This window comes from Polistes fuscatus, unplaced genomic scaffold (assembly GCF_010416935.1).
Source record: "Polistes fuscatus isolate 324 unplaced genomic scaffold, CU_Pfus_HIC Scaffold2, whole genome shotgun sequence".
Classification (NCBI taxonomy): domain Eukaryota; kingdom Metazoa; phylum Arthropoda; class Insecta; order Hymenoptera; family Vespidae; genus Polistes; species Polistes fuscatus.
In genome coordinates, this window is record NW_025113096.1 from 3,196,615 (window position 1) to 3,217,063 (window position 20,449).

A 20,449-nucleotide genomic window follows, 5' to 3' on the forward strand; every position below is an offset into this window, starting at 1 on the left:
TCTCTCTCTCTCTCTCTCGTTCTTTTTCTCTCGTAGGGTGCCGGAATTCCAAAAGGCAGCCACTCTTTTGTACCACCCCTCTTTCTCTTTCTTTCTCTCTCTCTCTTTCGTGTTCTTTTTTTAATTTACCCCCACTACTCGAATGTGTAAGAAAAAAAGGTGGAGGGGGAAAAAAGAGAAGGTTTTACGCCAATGTCGGGGAGAGGCCCGGTGTTCTCTCTCGATGCTGCTGCTGGCTTCCCGAGGCCAGGTGGTGCACAACCGTTGTCACGGCTTCGTTACCATCCCCAAAGTACCTCTCTCCTCTCCTCTCCTCTCCTCTCCTCTCCTTTCCTCTCTTATCCATTCTTGCGTCGTCCCAGCAGCATCGTCGTCGTCGTAGTCGTAGTCATCGTCCTGCGGGCAGCTGCAACTGCGACATACATACGCGCATACATTCACTTTTTTCCTAAATACATCGGAACTTACTTACACATTTAAAATATACTCTCGTTTATATTTTTATATTATAAACAATATATTATAGTCTATATTAAAATAATTAAATCATTTTAATATTCCATATATAGAATTAAGAAATGTTTCTGTTTTCAAATATGTAGATATTTATTTAATGATATTAACAAAATATGAGTAATTTACGGGTAATGGAATAATATGATCGGTGATCAATGATCCAAATAATATCCTCTTGAAAGATAAATCATAGATTTTGTTGTCGATGATATCTCTCGATCAAAATGGGTCGATGCGAATAAATAAAAATTCTTATCAATGATAAGTACCTTTGTCCTAGAAAAAATATATATATAAAAATATTCTATACACACACACACACACACATAATACCTCTATTCAAAGAAACGTTGAAAAAGTTTCTTTTTATTTGGTAAGGTTTCGTGCTGCCGGCTGGTACGTGCGGGCGCTCTTCTCTATATATGTGCGTTAATGTGTAAAAGAGAGAGAGAGAGAGAGAGAGAGTATACACAAACATAACCACGCACGTTTCGAATACTCACATATACATACTTACACACACACACATACACACACATAACCAAGCGCTCGGATAATGACAGCAGCAGCAAGGAGGTTGGGGCAGTAAGCAATACAGCAGATGGGGAGTAGTTTGCTTCAGCAACGAAAGCCAGTCGTTGTAGTGGCGTGGTTCAAGCTGCCCGCCTTTTACCCGACGACTCCGCGTTTCGTTTTCGTTCCGATTATTTTTTATATATATATTTCTTCCTTCCTCTTTTTTTCGTATTTTTTGTTTTTTTTTTCGTAATTTTTTTTTGCTGTGTTTTCGTTTGTTGTTGTTGTTGTTGTTTTTTTCTTCTTTTCCGGGGGTTCATTTATTCCTCTCACTTTGTTCTCCGTTCGTAGTTAATAATCGTTTTCCCGATCCGGTCTAGGGATCGCGAAAATCCACGGAAGTGAAGTATAACGCTCGCGTGCACGTGCATCTTTGTACGTCCGTTTTTCTTTCTCTTTCTCTTTCTCTTTCTCTCTCTTTTCGTGTATGTATGTGCGCGTACGTGTTTTGTTCCTTACCTTTTTTCCAACCCCTCGCCCCTCTTTTCTTGTGTAATACCTCAGCGCCATCTTTTCCTTCTAACCCCCCACCACCACCCCATCCCTCTTTTCTATCCCTTAAACCTCAACATTTCCTTTAACAACCCTTCACCCTTGCTTTGTTTTCTTTTTTTTTTTCTTTTCCGAGGAACCAACGGGATATTTTACGAAATTATCGTTGTTGTCAAGTGAAATTAATTCTAAGAAAGAAGAAACATTGTTCTTTATGAATTTTGGTAAAAAAATCGTCGAATAGAAACAAAAAAATATGATGGCTTTGTCTTGTCATCGACCTAGGCGACCGATGACCATTAACAGAGCCACCAGAGTGGCACGATTGAGACTCTCGGGAAACGCTTTCGGTGAGTATAAAAAACAAGAAAAAAGAGAAAAAAAAAATTCTAAAAGAAGCAAACTTCCACTTTTTTTCTTTCTTTCTCTCTCTTTCTCTCTCTCTTTCTCTCTCTTTCTTCCACCCTACATACGGTTTCTTTCGAGCAAGCAACCAACTCCCCCACTAAGGATCTACCAACGCGTCCTGCGTTATGAGCACTTTATAGAGCGTGAACCTATCCAACGAGTGCACTCTAATAATAACAGAATGGAAAAACTAAAATTACGTTGACTAGAATCTCGAAGATTGGTTTTCTTTTTTTAAATCTTATTTTCAATCTTATTTTATATTTTTATAATATAACCGTCATGGAATACTTCGTTTAACATATTTTTCGATTGTTTGAGAAACAATTAAAAATGTAAAAAATATCAATAAGGATGTAAAATGTTTCATTTTTGTCGTGATAAAGAAGTGTTATTATTTTTTTAACAAAGAAGATAGAAGAAGGGATTGTGGTGGGAGGGGTGGGGCGGATCCACCACACCCAAGACGATTATTTCTTTAAATTGGCGCTTATTGGTGCCGGCAACTCATTCTCTCGTGTTTTTAAAACACGCGTCTCTTTGTCGTTTTATACACGAGGAAGTAGAATTTCATTAACTCTTTCCCCCCCCCCTACTCCCCGTCATGAGTCATCGTCCAACGACACCAACGTTCTCGCAATATTCTACGGCAATAGTGATTAAAAACCATGGAAAAAATAAGAAAGTATTAAAAGTTGAAATTAACTAGTTCAAATATCGTTCTAAATTCGTAAACGAATCATTGAATTTCTAATATCTTAAGAAGCACATTTCTTCTTAGGTCGTTTAATTAATCAACTAATCGGATCGATGAGTATCGCATAAATTAAAAAAAAAAAAAAAAAAAAAAAACAGAAAGAAAAAGAGAGATTCGCTTTAGCATATAATTTATTTTCAACAATATTTCGACTTTCCTTGCGTTGTTTTTTTCCTTTTTCAAAAATGTTCGCAACGCGAGTTGTGGCGCTTGGTTTGCGAGAGATTTGTTTGTTTGTTTTTTTATTTATTTATTTATTTATTTATTTAAAATCAAATATTTTTACTTGAAATTTTATTTGTGAGATTAAATAATACGTAAGAGATCAAAAAATATCATTTAAAACCAGACGAACGTTTGAAGTTTCGAAAGATGATATTTAAAAATCTTTTAACGAGATGAAAAAAAAAAAGATGAAAAATTTTGTACATGATTTTCAACGTGAAACAAAAAAGAAATACAAAGAAAAACACACGCGTCATCTTTCGAAAGATCGAAATTAGTACTTTGAACGAACGAATCAAACGAAAGGGGAAGGGAAACCGTTAATCTTTTCCCTGTCCGAAGCTCAGAGAGAATAAAAAAAAAAGAATCTGAAAAGGAGAAGGGGCTGGTCCCGTTTGCTCCTTCTGATCCTGTTGTTCCTCTAGTTCTATCTTTTACTTACACCCCCGCAAAGCTTCAACTCGAAAGTTAACGTGCGAAACATGACAGATGCATAAACTCTCTTCGGCTATTTTATATACGAACGATTTAAATAAGGGCGTAGGAAAAACGAATTAGTACATGGGCGGCCACCCTATGTCGTTTAACTTCGTTAATCCGATTGTTCCATAAGATGGTTTTGTGGTTGGTCGTCGGGTAGGTTCGTGTTTTTAAAACGCCTCCTACGCTATGGGAATTCGCATTTGGTCGCGTGGTTCGTATTCATTCCCCCTTTCGAAAAATAAAATGATTACAAAACTTTAGTGTTCTAAATTTTTAAATAACTCGACTTTTCTATTAGAATTACGATGATCGAAGAAATAATAAATATTTTAGTTTGTTTCTCCCAAGGGACAAAGGACATCGAAAGAATTTTTCGTCGGGGATCAAAGAATTCAGAAAATTATCGTTCTCTTCTTTTTAAAATAGATAGAAATCTTGATCCTCATTCACTACATTACTCCATCCACAACAAATTAATAGGTGAGGTCAACGATTCTATAGAAGGCTTCGTTTCTTTGTCTCCTTTTTTATTTTTATTTTTTTTTTTCTTGAATTCTTTCGATGTCCAATTTTCCACTAAACAAAGATATCGAATTTCATTAAATCACTTTTTTGACGTTGATTAATGTAAAAATCTTTCATTTAAGATCAAAAGAAAAAAAAAAGTAATTATCAAATATATATATATATATTTATTAACATAATTATTTTTTAAAATCCAAATAATATAATCGATACAAAAATATACTAACTAAAAATATTATTAACAAAAGCGCGCCTCGCCCATAGAAATTCTTTTCTATCATTTATCATAACGGTCCGTGAAAATCTTTTACGGATTTCTCGTCGATACGTGCATTCCCGAGTCTCTAACATCAAAGTTCAAAGACCCATATCGTAAATATCTAATTTTCCCTCCCCCTCTCCTCCCCCACTAATAATCGTTCTAGCGCATCTTTTTTTAGATCGCGTGTGTTACCTGCTGGTGGTATCTTAATATCGCAATTGTTTACGATAGCTAAGGAAAAACGCGAGCACGCGAAAAGAATCGTTCCCCCTCCTTGAAATCATCGAAGCAAATCGTGGTCTACATACAAAAGATACATATACACCTGTACACATACACATATATATACGAAAATGAATCTCTTTCGTTTCTCTTTTGGTACGTGCACGCGTTATTATGATTTTAACGTAGCTCGCACATTGCCACCTTACATAACCCATATTACCAGTACGAGTTAAAGAGAAAGAGACAGAGAGAGATAGAGGGAGGGGGGGAAGAGAAAGAGGTTTCAGAATGAGTTGGAAAAACAGAAGAAATAGAGAAATAGAGGAATATATACCTTCTAGTCTCGGAGACTAGGTAGCTCAGGAAAGATCACGGTATCGGGCGTGGGAACAAGGCCCCTCCTCCTGCTCGCCTCTTCCTATACTTCTACACTTAGCATCTGTATATACACTAAGGATCTAACTTCTAATACGTTTACAAGCGACGGTTCACGAGCCGTGTCGACGGAAGAAAATTACTCCTGACTTCTTCCCTGCAGCTAAAGAGAACTTTAACAGTATCTCGAAAGTCAGCAGCAGCAGCAACAGCAGCAGCATCAGCAACAGCCTCCTTTAGCTTGAGGTCGAAGGACAAGGTACTTGAAATTAGAAAGAAGAAACCAACGAGGACGAGGAGGATGAGAGGGGTGATGGGAAAGAGGAGTGTGCTTAGAAATGGGGCAATGTTTTCTTCACGCCTAGATATTTAACTAGATTTTCTCTATTTATAGTTGACGATATAATTTAACTTAAAATCTTAAATCTACTACCACATGCACGGTCAAATGTCACACACACCGAAGTCCTGTAATTTCTAAGGAACCGCGTTCCGTAAAACGTATACAATGTATATTATTCAATTCTATTATGGTGAACCAAAAGTTCGTGCATTTTCTTTTTTTTTATTAATATTTGTAAAGTAAAATTTTACAAAAACAATCCATTGTGCAATTTCAAAGTAAAGTTTTAACACAATAAACGCACGAAACGTTTTTGGTTCACCTTAATAAATAGAACGAAAAATATATAACGTTCGTTATCCAATTGAACTAAAATCTCATTCTATATTAAGATATATATGTTTTTGTTTCATTTTTGTTTTAAACCGATCATTTGACCACCCAACGGTAAGGATTAATAAGTGTCGATAGGGTTTAGCGTTAAATAAATATTCCGACTGATCTATGAAAATTTGTTAATAATTAATACGAGTAATCTGATATTTTCGTTCGACATTAAATAATGATTAGAAAGTGATTCGGTTTCTAATCGACGAACCGTTGAAAAGATTCTTCTCTCCATCCATCATTTTTACCCGTTCTAATATATTCTATTTTCAGGTAGAGGATTATTGAGAGTGAATCGTTTTATTCGTTTATAACGTAAGAGATTAAAAGTCGACACGATTCGTAAGAGGGGGAGAGGGGAATATACAGGTCGTCGATCGAGTTCTCTTCCCCCCTTTACCCCACCTCTCTCTCTTTCTCTTTGTCTTTGTCTTTCTCTCTTTCTCTCTTTCTCTCTCTATGGAGCTCGGTCAAGGCTCCGTTTATTTACATCATGCAAAGTGCAGAACGTTCACATCGGGCGTGCATTGTCCTATTTGAAACGCTTTCACTTGGTCAGACTACTATGAAAAGAAGAAGAGAGAGAGAGAGAGAGAGAGAGAAAGCATCGATAAATTTCCAGAATTTAATTTTAATCTAGTTTCCTTTAAAAAAGAAAAAATTAAAATCTAACACATTCCCTATGATAATTCATCGAATGTTTTTCAACATTTTCATCTTATAAATGTAGATGAAAAATTTTCACGAGATTTAATCTTTAACACCAACAAGATCGAGGAGAATATATATATTATCTCGGTTCTATTATTTGATCTTGAAAGATCCCAAGGCATCATTTACTAGGACTGCCCGGTTAAATCACCTCGGCATTATTCATCAGAAAACTTCGCGGGGATATATTCGCGGCTCGGCTCTTAAAGACCCGAGAAAAGAGTAAGAGAGAGAGAGAGAGAGAGAGGGAGAGAGAGAGAGAGAGATGTACACTTCCGTGCGAATGTGTGTCAAGAGTTTCCCACGAGATGTACAGCCAGCGAATGGCAGCACAACACACATAAGCGCGGGTATAGACCAATTACTATAGCACTCTCTATACTTATTGACTCCGCCGATTTACATGTACGATCGATTGAAAGCTACGACACTGTATCTATGTATGTATCGCGTTCTCGTATCACCGATCAGGTCCTCCCCACCCACCCCCCACCCACCAACCTTCTCGTCCCCTCGTACCCCGTCACCCAACCTCCTCCTCCTCCCACCAGTTATATCGTTTCTAAGCATTTCCTAACGACGAGTCCTCGAGCCGTCGAAAGTCAACATGTTTTCGCGCTTTTTCATCGATTCCCACCAGGATAGTTTTGCAAATGAGAGAAGTATGTGTGACGACGATAATGATGATGATGATGATGGTGGGGGTGGGGGGTATTTAGATCGAAATCCGTGATCGATCGTTGATGTTATCTTTTTTCTTTCTTCTTTTTTTTTTTTTGGGAGGAGAGGATTTAATCAATTAATCTTCCGTAAGAGCAAGTATAGTTTCATTCGAACGTAATTTTACGATCGATCGATTTTAAACGAAGAAATATATATATATATATATATATATATTTTCAAGGATGTTATTCTTTGTAAGAACGATCGATAGAATTCCCCTTTAGCTTTCTGTGTGTCGGAGAGCAACCGGTTTTCGAATTCAACTCAATTTCATCGGTAACGTTACAAAGTCGTTAATGAAACTTTATATCCTTGCGAAGTTACGTACCCCTTCGGACGGGATCGAAGAAAATGTAAAAGAATAAAGGAAATATTAAGAAAAATCAAAAAAATAAAAGATGAGTAAGAATGGATCGACAAATATTATAAATGTGGTGAGAAGAAAACTGCGTTTTGCTAAGGTAGCAACAAAACAACAACACGCAACATACTTACATACTTACATATATATAGAATACAATACATTCTACTCTCTCGCGTCACGGTTAGGATCGCGGCTCGTTGAGTAAGTCAACGCTGTAATCATGGTAATTTAGTCGTCGCGAAGACAGTATTTATCTTTAATGACGGTTATGCCTACACGTCGCAAGGTAATTCGTTCAAACTTCACCTTTACTTCCGTCTTATAAACCTTTTTTCCTTCTACCAATCCTCTAATCTTAGTATTATCATTGATCTTTTTATCGATAGATCTTATCATAAATAATATAGCTTTTTAATACTTTAATTGTTTTCGCGTTCAATTATATATATATAGAATTTTTTTTTTGGGGGGGGATGAATAATTATCTAAACGTGCTTGTAATATATCTTTGTTTTTTTACTCTCACTTCTTTATGTGTATGTATGTGTGTGTGTATGGAACACTTTCTCACGTTTATTTAATTCCAATAAAGTGGTCGTGGCTTCTTTTCACCATCTTACTCGAATCAACATAAGCACATGGGATTCTTTGTTTTTCCGAATGAGGTTCACCGATCAATTTAACTAACCGCGTCCACGTTGTTTGACTATAGTGATCGGTCGGAAATAACCGTAGTAATCCAACGTGATTAACTCGTTGATTAAAATACGCTTGTAATAATATAAATATAATATTTATATTTAAATAAATTTAAAAAAAATAAATAAAATCAAAATTTTTTCGACTCTTTTAATCTCCGTTATGATCAATTAACCGACGCATATATGAGAGAAAGAGAGAAAAGAATTAAATTTAGAATATTTGAAAGTTTCTTTTCTTTTTTCTGAAGATTTTTTTTCCTTTTTTTTTCTTTTTTTTTTTTTAATTAACCTCAATAAAGATTTTCTCCGAGAATATCGTTAGATGAAATTATAAGTTGTTGGTGTTGTTGTTAATAATCATAATCATATGTTAACGTTATAGTTAATTAATTGCAATAAAAATAACGGAAGAGAAAACTATTAGAAAACAATGCGTAAGATAAAAGAGCCAAGTTCGTAACCTATTAACGATCATACGTGATCAAAGTGATCGAAGGATCGATAGTTGCTAGGTCGAAAGGCCGGATTTACGATGATCGACGACGATCCACGATGACCTCAGCGTAATCGTCGGGAGTGCCTTCTTCTTACCGTTCCGTACGTGCGTTTGTACTTTGATCATCGTAAAACCAATCCCCCTTCTCCCGCCCCCGCCGCAAATATGTTTCATAAGTTTGCCAAAGATTTCTCTATTGGCGTTTACGATTTATTCGGAAGCTTCGTTATGCATCAAAACAAAAACAAACATACAAACAAAATATATTCTCTTTTTTTAATATTACATTTTTATATTGTTAATAATCTACTGTTGATTATGTTGCGTTATGTTATTCCTTAAAAAAAGAAAAAAAAGAACTTCTTCTTATATTTGTCTCCGCTAATTAATGAAAGTATCCCAAATGAGAGAATAGAACGTTACAATTAAACGAAATGAAAAATTGTCGAGTGATATCGTTTAATCTCGAAAAAAGAAATGAGAAAATAAGACTTTCGAGGAAAGATTTTTCGTGTTGTTAAATATAACAGGACAGGTGTAGAGAGTGTCTGTTAACGCAATCATGGTAAAACTACAGACAGTGGCACAAATGCTAGCGTGGGAATCTTATGACGTATTATACCGTGACTCCATTTGCCCTGACGATATTACTCATTTTAGTCCTACTCGATGAAGAAGTTTGTTGTCCTTTTTCCTTCGACGACACAACGGTGTGCAAGATATAAGAAGAGAATAATAATACGGATAGGACGTTTAGTATCGCACGAATCGTGGCTCCGTTCGATAACCGGAATCGATAATTTGTTCAGGGAATTAAACTTTCTTCTTTTTTTCTTTTTTTTTTTTTCTTTTTTCCCCCTCATATTTCTTTACACTTAATTTTCCATAACATTCCGTTGAATAAAAAGAACGCGATGAATTCTTATTCAACAGAAAAAATAAAAGAGAAAAAAAGTGAAAAAACACAGGTAAGTCGCGTTATAAAGAAAAAAAAAAAACACGAATGTGATTTGAATATTTTGAATCGTTGTTCGTTAAACGTTAGAATGAAAACAGCATTATTAACATTCGTCATTTAGTTTCAAAGGAATTCGAAGAATTTCTATAATTTCTCGTAAATTTCTATATTATTCGTTATATAATATATGTTATAAATAAAATATGAAAAAGAGTCGACGACATCTATCGAAACAGATGGAATTTCTATGAAACCCAAACCACCATCAAGCTCGTGAGGTTTGTCCCGCAACTTTGTGCGTTTCTATGTCGATGGATTTACAAACTGGTCGGCATAGTAACCAAGTTTTTAACGAGGAATAAAGACATAGTAACAGTATTAGATGTATTAACACTAGATTTACGAAGACTGAACCAATTTGAATCATTTCACATTTTTTTGTTACATATATATATATAAAACTTAAATATTATCTTTTAAAAATATACATGTGTTAATTTTTTGTTAATGCTGTAATAAAAAATATACGTAAATATTAATTCCTTCCCTTCTATCCACTTCTTCATTTAAACAATGTTTGTAAGTTTTTACAAAATGGTTAACAAAACATTCGTAAATCTAGTGTTAATCTGTAAGATAGAAACAACTGGTTTTACCATCTACGATTATATTCGATATCGGATGCCGATGCCATTCCATGCCATTCCATTCCATTCCATTCGCAAGTAGTAAACGGATATTCTCTCGTTTAAATCGACGAATAGAAAAGATATTTGTAGCTTGTAGATCAAACGAGTTTAAAAGGGAGTCTCACAACAATCAACCATGGCGCTAGCCACGTAATAAGATAGTCGAGTTTCGTATTAAGTAATAATAATAATAATAATAATAAAATCATGAAACATTCCAACGTGTCAACGGAATTCATTACGATCGAGTTTAACCACTCGAGGTGTTCATTTACCTTTTATATATATATATATATATATCTTCTCTTTCGTGACTCTTCTTTATCTCGTTTTCCTCTTACCGCACCTCCCTCCTCTCCAACCCCCGATCTTTACTTCATTCAGACGTGAGAAAAGAAGAGTCGAATTTTTACCACGGAAAGATGAAGTCTTTTTTAACCAATCATTTCATCTTTTTCTTCTTATTCTTATTCTTATTCTTCTTCTTCTTCTTTCTTACAATTCATCTTACAATTAGACCGGAAACGATCGGAGAAAAATGGTACTGGTTCACGAAAAGGTAATTGGAACTTTTCAATGATGAAAGAACACAATGATGTTTATTTAAACGATTATTAATAGTTATAATTATATAACTTACTAATCGATGATAATATCTCTTTATAAAATCTTAGAAATTTGTAGTTATCTTCTTCAACCTTTTACCACAAAGTGTAATAACGTATCCGTAAAGAATAAAAAAAAACAGAATGGAAAATAGAGATAAAGAGAGAATTAAAGATTGTTTTACAAAATAATACGACGAAGGAATAATAAAATGTGTAAATTAAAAATTACAATCATTTCAGGACTGGTTATTATATACCAGAGGTGCCTTACCAGGACCGTGAGAAAAACTAATCGTCTACTCATTTTTACCGTAGATCTATAGATCTCGAAAATTAGATACGATCGATACCTTTAATAAAGAAAGAGAGAGAAAGAGAAAGAGAGAAAGAGGGAGACAGTAAAATCTCGGTTTCAGTTCGTTAACGGATTAATCACTCGAATTAATGTACCAAGCTCGGCGGAAACTTCTCTTGGTTTCTCGGTTTCCGTTTCGCAATATTATTCTTTCGTATTCGCGTTTTCCTTCTCTCGTGCGTTCAATGATTCGCAACAAAGTTGAGAAATCCGCGTAGACAATTTTTATATCTTTGTTAATTTTATTTCTGTTTTTTTTCTTTTTTTTACCTTTTTTACTTCTCGATGAGATGATGATAATTATTTCCAGAGTAATATATACATATATAATAATATAAGAGTAACTGATAGTAAAATATATTTAACGAAATATTATTATTTATATTTTTTCACCTTTAGTAATTATTTAAACCGGCTGCTGTCTTACAATTAAGACTCGCAAGCGTATTAGACTTAGAAAGATTCGGGAACGCTGATAACGGGACAGAAAATATAGAAACGGTTAGGAGTTTGCTAAGCAGAGACGATTAGACGGTTAGAGTTCGAATTACGAATAAGACAATAAAACATATTAGCTGTAAACAATATTAAAATATATATACATTAGTTGTAAACAATGTTAGATGAAAATGTTGTTACTCTTATTTGCAGGTAATGTAACTAATGTACATAGTGTAGTTTTAAGTGTAATTTGTATTTATACAATGTAAAGCAATGCAGATAATGTAGTTTAGTGTAAATAATATTAATAAAATAATCGAGACTCTTATTTGTGCAAAAACTCAAGGCAGTTATATTTCCTAAGATATAAATCCTTATAAGAACAGTATAAAATAATCCTTATATATATATATTAATAGTTACTCTTATATTAAATAGTTACTATTGAAATAATTATTTTCCAATAATCCGTATATATTTAAAAGGACGATCTTATGGGAAAAGTTCGTACGTGTAACGATTGATTGTACCGTTAGGAAGTGTGTGTTGTTTAGGGCCGACTTATTAGGCATTAGCAACACATCGGAGACACGCGTCGCGTGTTCCAACTCATCTTGCCAATCGGAAAAGAAGCTTTTTGTTTTGTTTTCTTCTTTTTTTCCCCTTTTTTTTTTTATGTTACCGACGTGACTCGTTGTTTCTAACGAACTACCGGATATACACTATGTTGTTCTTCGTTCTTTGTTTGCAATTTCTTGTTTTTGTTTTTATTATTTTTTTTTCCTACTTAGGGGTACAAATTAATAAGACCAAAATTTGTTGGTATTATAATTGTTATTAAAAAAAAAAAAAAAGAAGAAGAAATTATTTCATTTAAAATGTAATCGAATTTTTTGTTCTCTCGTTTCATTTACTTATTATTAGATAAAGAATAATCTATTATAACAATCTAATGTAATTTTTCATATTCATAATCCTACTTTTGCTGATTTCTTAGGACTGGAACCAATCATCTATTTTTCGATAGATGCAATATATATATTTTTTTTACACGAATTTTTGTAAACGTATCCTTCGGGAACGTACATATCGTGTAAAAACAAAGTTGGAAGCCAAAATACTTGTCAGTTTAATTTTCTGTTGTCAATGAATGTTTACATCAAAGGAAGTTTAGGAAACCTAAGAAAATCGCGACTACAGTTTCCTTCCCTCTTAAATTCTCATAGGTTATTGTATACCTTTCGCATAGCTGATAGAAATGGTGGTGGTGGTAATAGTGGTGGGGGTTGATGGTGGTGGTTTCGATACATCCGCCTTTCCTTCGAAAACTGGTAGAAGCGGAGAAAGCGTATCATTTTGGGCCCGTTATGCCGGAGGCAACTCTTTCGGTCTCGAACGCGTTTCCGCTACGAAACGTGCGGTTTCCGGTGCGCAGCGCTCCTACGACTTCGAGTTCACACAACACACCTCTTCTCTTTCCTGCAAATCGATATAACTTTCCGTCAGTGAGTGTTCGACTCTCGATCGGACCAGTCGTCGTTATAAACTATCCTAACTATCGATACTAATCGTCTCATATAAATATATCGTTAATTCATTCGAGTATAAGTTTTCTTCGAAGAAGAACAACAACAACCAACGAACAACAACTAAAAATCGAGTTTTTGTTTTTTTTCTATCAAGAAAAACACAATTTATCAACAAACATACAAAAATATCGTCCCAATCGATTTAAATTATTTTTTATTTATTACGTATATTAAAGTGAAGTAAAACAATACCGTGCGCAAACAAGAAAAAGTGGTTTTACAAATCGAAGACAATCGAATTTCTATCATCGAATCCGTTGCTGCTATCTCAACGTCGTAGAAATTCTAATTGAACTCTTCTACCTTCTCACCCCCCCCCCACCCATCCATCCGCTACCAACCGATATCATCAATCCGAATAGGCCAATCGAAATTCGCGACAATAATATCGTGAATACTTGGAATAATCGATCGGAACGGAAGAATTACCCGATAGCTGACGCATTCCAAGGATATTCCGATCGATCGATAGATCGTTAAATCGATCAATCAATCACAACGTCTCGCCACAAATGCTTCGGTATGAATCGATCGTTGGTTTCTCACCGAGTGTATTATCCTCGGAACGTTCCAACGTTCTAGATCATCACCACCACCACCACCACCGAGTCAAAGTTATGAAATACCGAAGGGCCAATGTACTACTGGGGGGTGCTTCGAAAAAAGGTTCGCGGCGTTTTGCATCCGAGTTACTTTCCTTTCTTTTACATTTTTTCTTTCCCTCTCTCTCTCTCTCTCTCTTTCTCTTTGACTACTTTTTTTTTCTAGTCTTCTTATTGTCAGAACGTTCGGACTTCTTTGTTCTCGAAGTGGGCGACGTCTCGAAAGCATTTCCCGATGAGATGGTAGTCAATATTCGAGCTTTCTTCGACGAGTAATTCTTTGTTCAAAGGGAACGTAAAAAAATGATAAAGAAAGAGAGAGAAAGAGAGAGTGAGAGATACATATATGTACTAGATAGTTCTTCTACTGCCGAGAGATATATATCTTTATTTGTTGACTATTTTAATCTATTTTAACACTTAATTTGATTTATTATATTTTATTGATTTTACTTTTTGTACATACTTATTTTATTTTATATTTGTTGTAATTATTTATTTTATTTATTTCTATTTATATTCGTTGAGTATATATTTTGTATATATATATATATTTATATAAATATATGTATGTATATTATTGTTTTGTTTTTTTCAAATAACATTATTGTTATTTGTAAAAAAAGAATTTTAAATATTTTTCTAATACTTTTTAGGGCCTATTAAAATATTGAAATAAACGAATTTATTTTCTTATTTACAATTTACAATTTAAAATATAAACTAGTTATTCAAACATGCCACTGACTTGAATAAGATGTTTTCGATGAACAGGTTAATATAACCCATCAAAGTTTAAATATGACAAATTTTAACAATTATACAATATTTGAAAAGAAATGTAATTTTTCATAATTATGAAAAAATATGATTGAATGTTTTCTTAATTCTCCAAAAGATACTTGGAATTAGAGAAATCGATGTAAATTTCCTTTAAGGAAATAGCCATTTCGATGAATTCAAAGTAGTTGTCCTTGAAAGTTATGAAGCAATAATTTCCTCATCGGGTTTTCTCCTACTCTGTATACCTATACACATATATATATATATTTCCTATGATTTTCGTGTAACAAAGAATCAGGTAAAATTGTATGAAACGAAATAATCAATTAATTTGTTCGACGGTTTCATTCTGTTACAGCACCCAGATCGTCAAGTGCAGGTACCAACAATCTACCACCTTTGACCTTCCATCAGGTGCACGGTGACAATATTCTACTTTGTAATGGCGGGACTATTGCAAGGAGGCACGAAAGTTTCTGCAAGGGAGTCACATTTAGTGCAAGACCAGTCCGAGTCGGTGAAAAGGTGAGAATCATGATGCAATAAATTGTCTCTATTATCGTTCTCGAGAATTACGTAAGATCTTTTTTCTATCGTAAGACAATAAAAAGAGGTTCAACGAACTATTTCAATTGCAAACAACACCAACAACAACAAAAGTATGTCAATATTCGATAAATACATTCCATTTTGATATCTATTATCTTTACTTCTTTTTTTTCTTTTATAATCAATTTAGAAGATTGCTAAGAAGATCGTGAAAGAAAGAAATATATTTAATTCGAACGATCTGTCGCAAAGGTGATAATAATAATTATTCGCAACTCTCGATTCGTAAAAACTAGTCTCGCATAACTTTGTTGTTTACCTCCTTCCCTTGTTTTTTCATCCCGTTGTGGATCGTGAGAAATAGGTGACTTTCGTTCCACTCGATAAAACGTACATTTACATTCTCCATATATTTTTTATTTTTTTCTATCAATTAACAAGCGTACCCCGACCCTGAGGACACAACTATTTTACGTGGGTTGTTGATCGTTTAGTCGTTGATCTAACAACACTGCCGCTGTCTTGACTTATTCAAACTAATTCATCCATTCGGTAAATAGTAATAGTTATACCTACGCGTTGATTATGTAAAATACATGCGTGTGTTTGTAAGTGGCGCCGGTATCTACTGTTCTCCTATTTCTTTCTCTCTTTCTCTTTCTCTTTCTCTTCCTCTTTCTTTCTATCCCTGTCTCTTTCTTGTTCTTTCATTTTCTACGCGCGTGTTGGTTCTTCTAACTCTTCGAAAGAGATTGGCAGAGCGTAGGCGAATAGGTCGAAGGTTTTACGTGTGCTATCCACTGATTTCACCGAATGGTTGTCTTGGATTATCGATTTTTTTGCTAACAGATTTCTCGTATATATTCGTTTATTTCTATAATAACTTTGGAAATCTAAGAAATTCAAAATGATTAGTGTATATTATCGATCTATGTTTTAATTTTTAAAATTATCATATTATAATATTTTTAAAGGAGGATTTCTAATCTAAAGCTTAATACAAAAAAAAAACTTTTGATATTTTTTTAAAATTTCATTTTCAAAATTCTAAAGTAAAATACCAGCCCTCCTTAATACTTGTCATAATTCTCGAATAATTAGTTTTAATTACAAGACATCAAAGTATAAATTAAAAAAAAAAATTAGATAAATAATGTAAGAGGAATTCAGTTGAAAATAATATAATATAAGAATAATATTTCATAGGCTTAGTTTTTCATAATAATTTTTTCTATGGTGTTCGTTCATTCCTTGTTAAAAAGAAAAAGAAAAGAAAATAAAAGGAAGAGAAATGTTCGTATAAATCTTACATTTGTATTGTACGGAAAGATACATATAAAATACCAGTTTGTGAAATAATGAGAATCGACTTGTCCGGTGGCCAAGGATACGCTTATTTTTTATTCTCTCCATAGTAAATCGCGAGGAGGAGGAGGAGGAGGAGGGGGGGGAGGTGGCACGATAGCGCGATAATTTCTTCGCAATTAGGTGCATCACGGAAGCGTGGCAGTTTAAAACTCTTATCCTCTTGGGATCTCTAACTGGGAATTCTACTGAATATAATAAGCGATTTCAAGCTTAACGTTGAAATTAGTTAATATTAATTAATACGGCTACGCGTTGTAAGGAAAAATCCTCGAAACAGAGAGAAACCGAGAGAGAGAGAGAAAGAGAAAGAGAAAACACCTTCTCGTCACGTAGATAACGTTTTATTAATTACCGAAACGAGAAAAGGAAACTATGAAAGCGCGGTAATAACGCTAAATAACTTTTCGCTCGCATTGTTTTTTCTGATTTAGAATGAATGTTTTTACGATGAAAATTTCTTTGTCGAGAGATGATGATGATGATGATGATGATCGATCGATCGGTGTTGTTAAATTAATTAACAACAAAATTGACGGTGTCTTATTTCAAATATCTATTAGTTATCTGTCGCAATTAATTATTAATATTTAACGTTAAGAAAATTCATGCTAATTACTGAGAAATATACTTACAACCACCACCTTTGCATGTAGATAATAAGATCAAACAAGCAAGAGAAATTTGATCACTTTATCTTTGAAAAAAAAAATGTTTTATTAAAAGATTTGTGTATTACATTTTGTTTTAGGTATGCGTGAAGTTCTTGGAAATCTCGGATAATTGGAGTGGTGTTATACGTTTCGGATTTACCAGCAACGATCCTATCAACTTAAGAAGCGGTCTCCCAAGGTACGCTTGTCCCGACCTAACGAACAAGCCTGGCTACTGGGCCAAGGCATTAGCCGAGAGGTTCGCTGAACCGGACACGGTTCTCTTTTATTACGTCACATCCGCCGGAGACGTTCACTTCGGTGTTAATGGGGAAGAAAAAGGTCTATTCTTTACTGGCGTAGAAACTCGTAGCCCATTGTGGGCTATCATTGACGTATACGGGAACAGCACTGCCATCGAATTCGCCGATCCCAATCGACAACATTTTAATAATATCAGACGAGGTGCAGAGCATAGTAACGAGGATAATGCGCAACACAGCAGGCACTCGGCGATGGACGATGCTAGCAATGCTGGTAGGGACGTCGAGAGAATCATCGTTCCGTCCATGCAAAGCATGTCGATCCATCATGAGCCTGACGTAGAACTGCCTGGACTCAGGTTTCAACCAGCCGGTGTCATCTTCACTCCGTTACCTTTCCACCAGTAAGTTGAAAGATACTTAAACGTCTCACCGATCTCTCTCAGACGATCAATTTTATGTTAGATCAATGTTAAAAGAGATAGGTCCCAAAGTGTTTCTTTCCTTTATCGAAAAAGACACGTCAAAGTCAAACAATAATATCACGTCTCATTCTATCTTCCTATTATACTATACTATAATAATACCACCTCCTGTGTTCGTCACTGAAGCGCACGCTAACCACTTCCTTGTCTTTCTTCATTTTTTTTCCAGTACCCGCGGCAGGAACATCCGCTTCAGTAACCAACAGTGCGTGGCAACGCGCACCGACACGGAATTCTGTCACGGCTACGCCTTCACGGGACGACCATTGCTACTAGGCGAACGACTAGTCGTGCAGATCCTAGCGACGGAACCGATGTACGTCGGAGCACTCGCCTTGGGTCTGACCTCTTGCGATCCAGCACGCTTAACAGCCGAAGACCTGCCGGACGATAGCGATCTTTTGTTGGATCGTCCAGAATATTGGGTAGTTTCAAAGGACGTAGCTTCGAGTCCGCAACCTGGCGACGAAATTGCCTTTACCGTAACTCATTATGGGGAAGTTCAAATGAGCAAGAACGGTAGTCCACCCAATGTAGTCATGCACGTAGATCAAAGTCTACAACTTTGGGCATTCGTAGATGTCTACGGTAGCACGCAACGCGTCAGAATGCTTGCGAGCAGGCCCACCTCTCCGCCAAGGCAACGCCAAAGCAATCCTTCTCCGGCGACGATCCTTCAGCAACAGCAACAACAGCAGCAACAACATACGAACCATAGCAACGCAGCTACCGAACTTTCGAGATTCTCCGAAATGGTTCAGTTCAAGCCAACCGTTGGCGGTGGTACGGTACTAGTCGTGAATCTCCCACCTCAAAGTGGTTATCCAGCACCGCCACCACCTACACCCCAACCAATCTATGCGTCAGCCGCACACAGAAACCCACCAGCAACGGTGTCACACTTACCAGCGTCTTCGGCAGCACCTGTACCTCATCCTGGATCTTCCAGACAATCCTCGCCACCGCTCACCGGCACTATGACCAGCACAGGTTCCTCGACTTACGTTGATCCTGTGACTTATCAAAGTCTCGACGGTACACTAACGTCGCAAGCATCCTCTCATCTTCAACAATGGAGCGAAGGTCTTCAGCCAACGCCAGGTCAACCAAGCGAGTGTTCCATTTGCTACGAGAGGAGTATCGACAGTGTCCTATACATGTGCGGCCACATGTGCATGTGTTATCCTTGCGCCATTCAACAGTGGCGTGGCAAAGGTGGCGGTCACTGTCCCCTATGTCGTGCACCCATCAAGGATGTTATTCGTATTTATAGGTCCTGAACGCCGGCACCACGTCGATGTCGTGCTAAAGACAGGTCCAGAAACTGAATAGGCAAGCTACGGCTACGGACACGACGATGATATTCGCATCTCGCGGTTGTTCTCGTCTTATTGAGATCAGGGATTTGGCCACGTTGATCTTGGAAGATGATCTTCCTCTTCCGTGATCGGCATTAAACGCGTGGTCTTCTTTTACGTCTTTTCCTACTGCCGATAGTGTGCGTACTACTACTACTACTACAACTACTACTACTACTACTACTATTACTACTATTACTATTACTACTACTACTACAACTACTACTTTGATTTTATCTCGATTGCACTGGGACGAAAAAGAAAGAGAGAGAGAGAGAGAGAAAGAGAAAGAAAGATAAAAACAAAGATAGAAAGAGGATTATAACAATAGAGGTTGTTCCGAAATGCTAATAATGACAAATAAAACTAAAGAAATAAGATGTATATGAGAAATTTCAAATATCGGTATGTATAATGGGGACAAAAAATATCAATTAATAAAAAACGTCAAACACAGAGGGACGTGTGTGACGCTTTCCTGTCAAACCTAAGGAAATGTGTGCTTCCACATAACGCGATCACTGCCGTCGTCATTATCGAATCAACGAGGCGAGAACGCGAGATTCATTATGCTGCTGCTGCTCTCCTGCTGCTTTTTTCTTTTCTTCCAAAAGAAAAAATTAATATAAAGAGTTAACAATACACGCGGAGAAGAGAGAGAAAGAGAGAGAGAGTTAGTGACAGTCCTTTTTCTGTGACTTGTGTTAATCATTTTCTTCTCCCTTGTTGTGTCAACAACGTGTTAATCCGATTCCTATCGGAAATTCTCTTTCTCCGCGGGCATAATATATCCGGTACCACCCTTATAGCAGAATTTGTTAAAGTGCGAACAAAGTATATGCGTTTTGCTTGTATCTTTGAACAGAACAAAAAAGAAGAATGATAAGTAAAAGAGGAAATAAGCGAGAATGTTTCTCCATTAGTGGCTACTTTTAGTGTTATTTAGCGAATGTCATTAGTTATATACCGCTGATTACTAATTATTATTATTATTATTAAGTGTATAATTATTAATTATTATTATTATTATTATTATTATTAGATAACGTACGTCATTATTCATTCTATCGCTATTACCACTGCTATTATTTCTATTCTTCTGTTATATAAACGTTATTCTTACTTTTCTTATTAAACCATCTTTATGGATCATCGATATATTATAATATCCTTGCTTTGAAG

General features: G+C 35.6%; 1 protein-coding gene across 4 annotated transcripts in view; it reads left to right on the forward strand.

The window, feature by feature from the left end:
• The window catches only part of LOC122517119 (protein neuralized), a 76,933-nt gene extending 57,305 nt beyond the window's left edge, over positions 1-19,628 (forward strand). For 2 of the 4 annotated variants that reach the window (XM_043635495.1, XM_043635492.1), the window contains exons 2-4: positions 14,953-15,119; positions 17,260-17,828; positions 18,079-19,628. In XM_043635495.1, coding sequence (XP_043491430.1) covers positions 14,953-15,119; positions 17,260-17,828; positions 18,079-19,189 — 1,847 coding nt within the window. In that variant the 3' untranslated portion in view covers positions 19,190-19,628. Of the gene's footprint in view, positions 1-1,304; positions 1,935-13,591; positions 13,876-14,952; positions 15,120-17,259; positions 17,829-18,078 lie in introns of those variants that run through there. The other 2 variants (XM_043635494.1, XM_043635493.1) reach the window with 2 other exon arrangements.
• Positions 19,629-20,449: the final 821 nt, after the last annotated feature.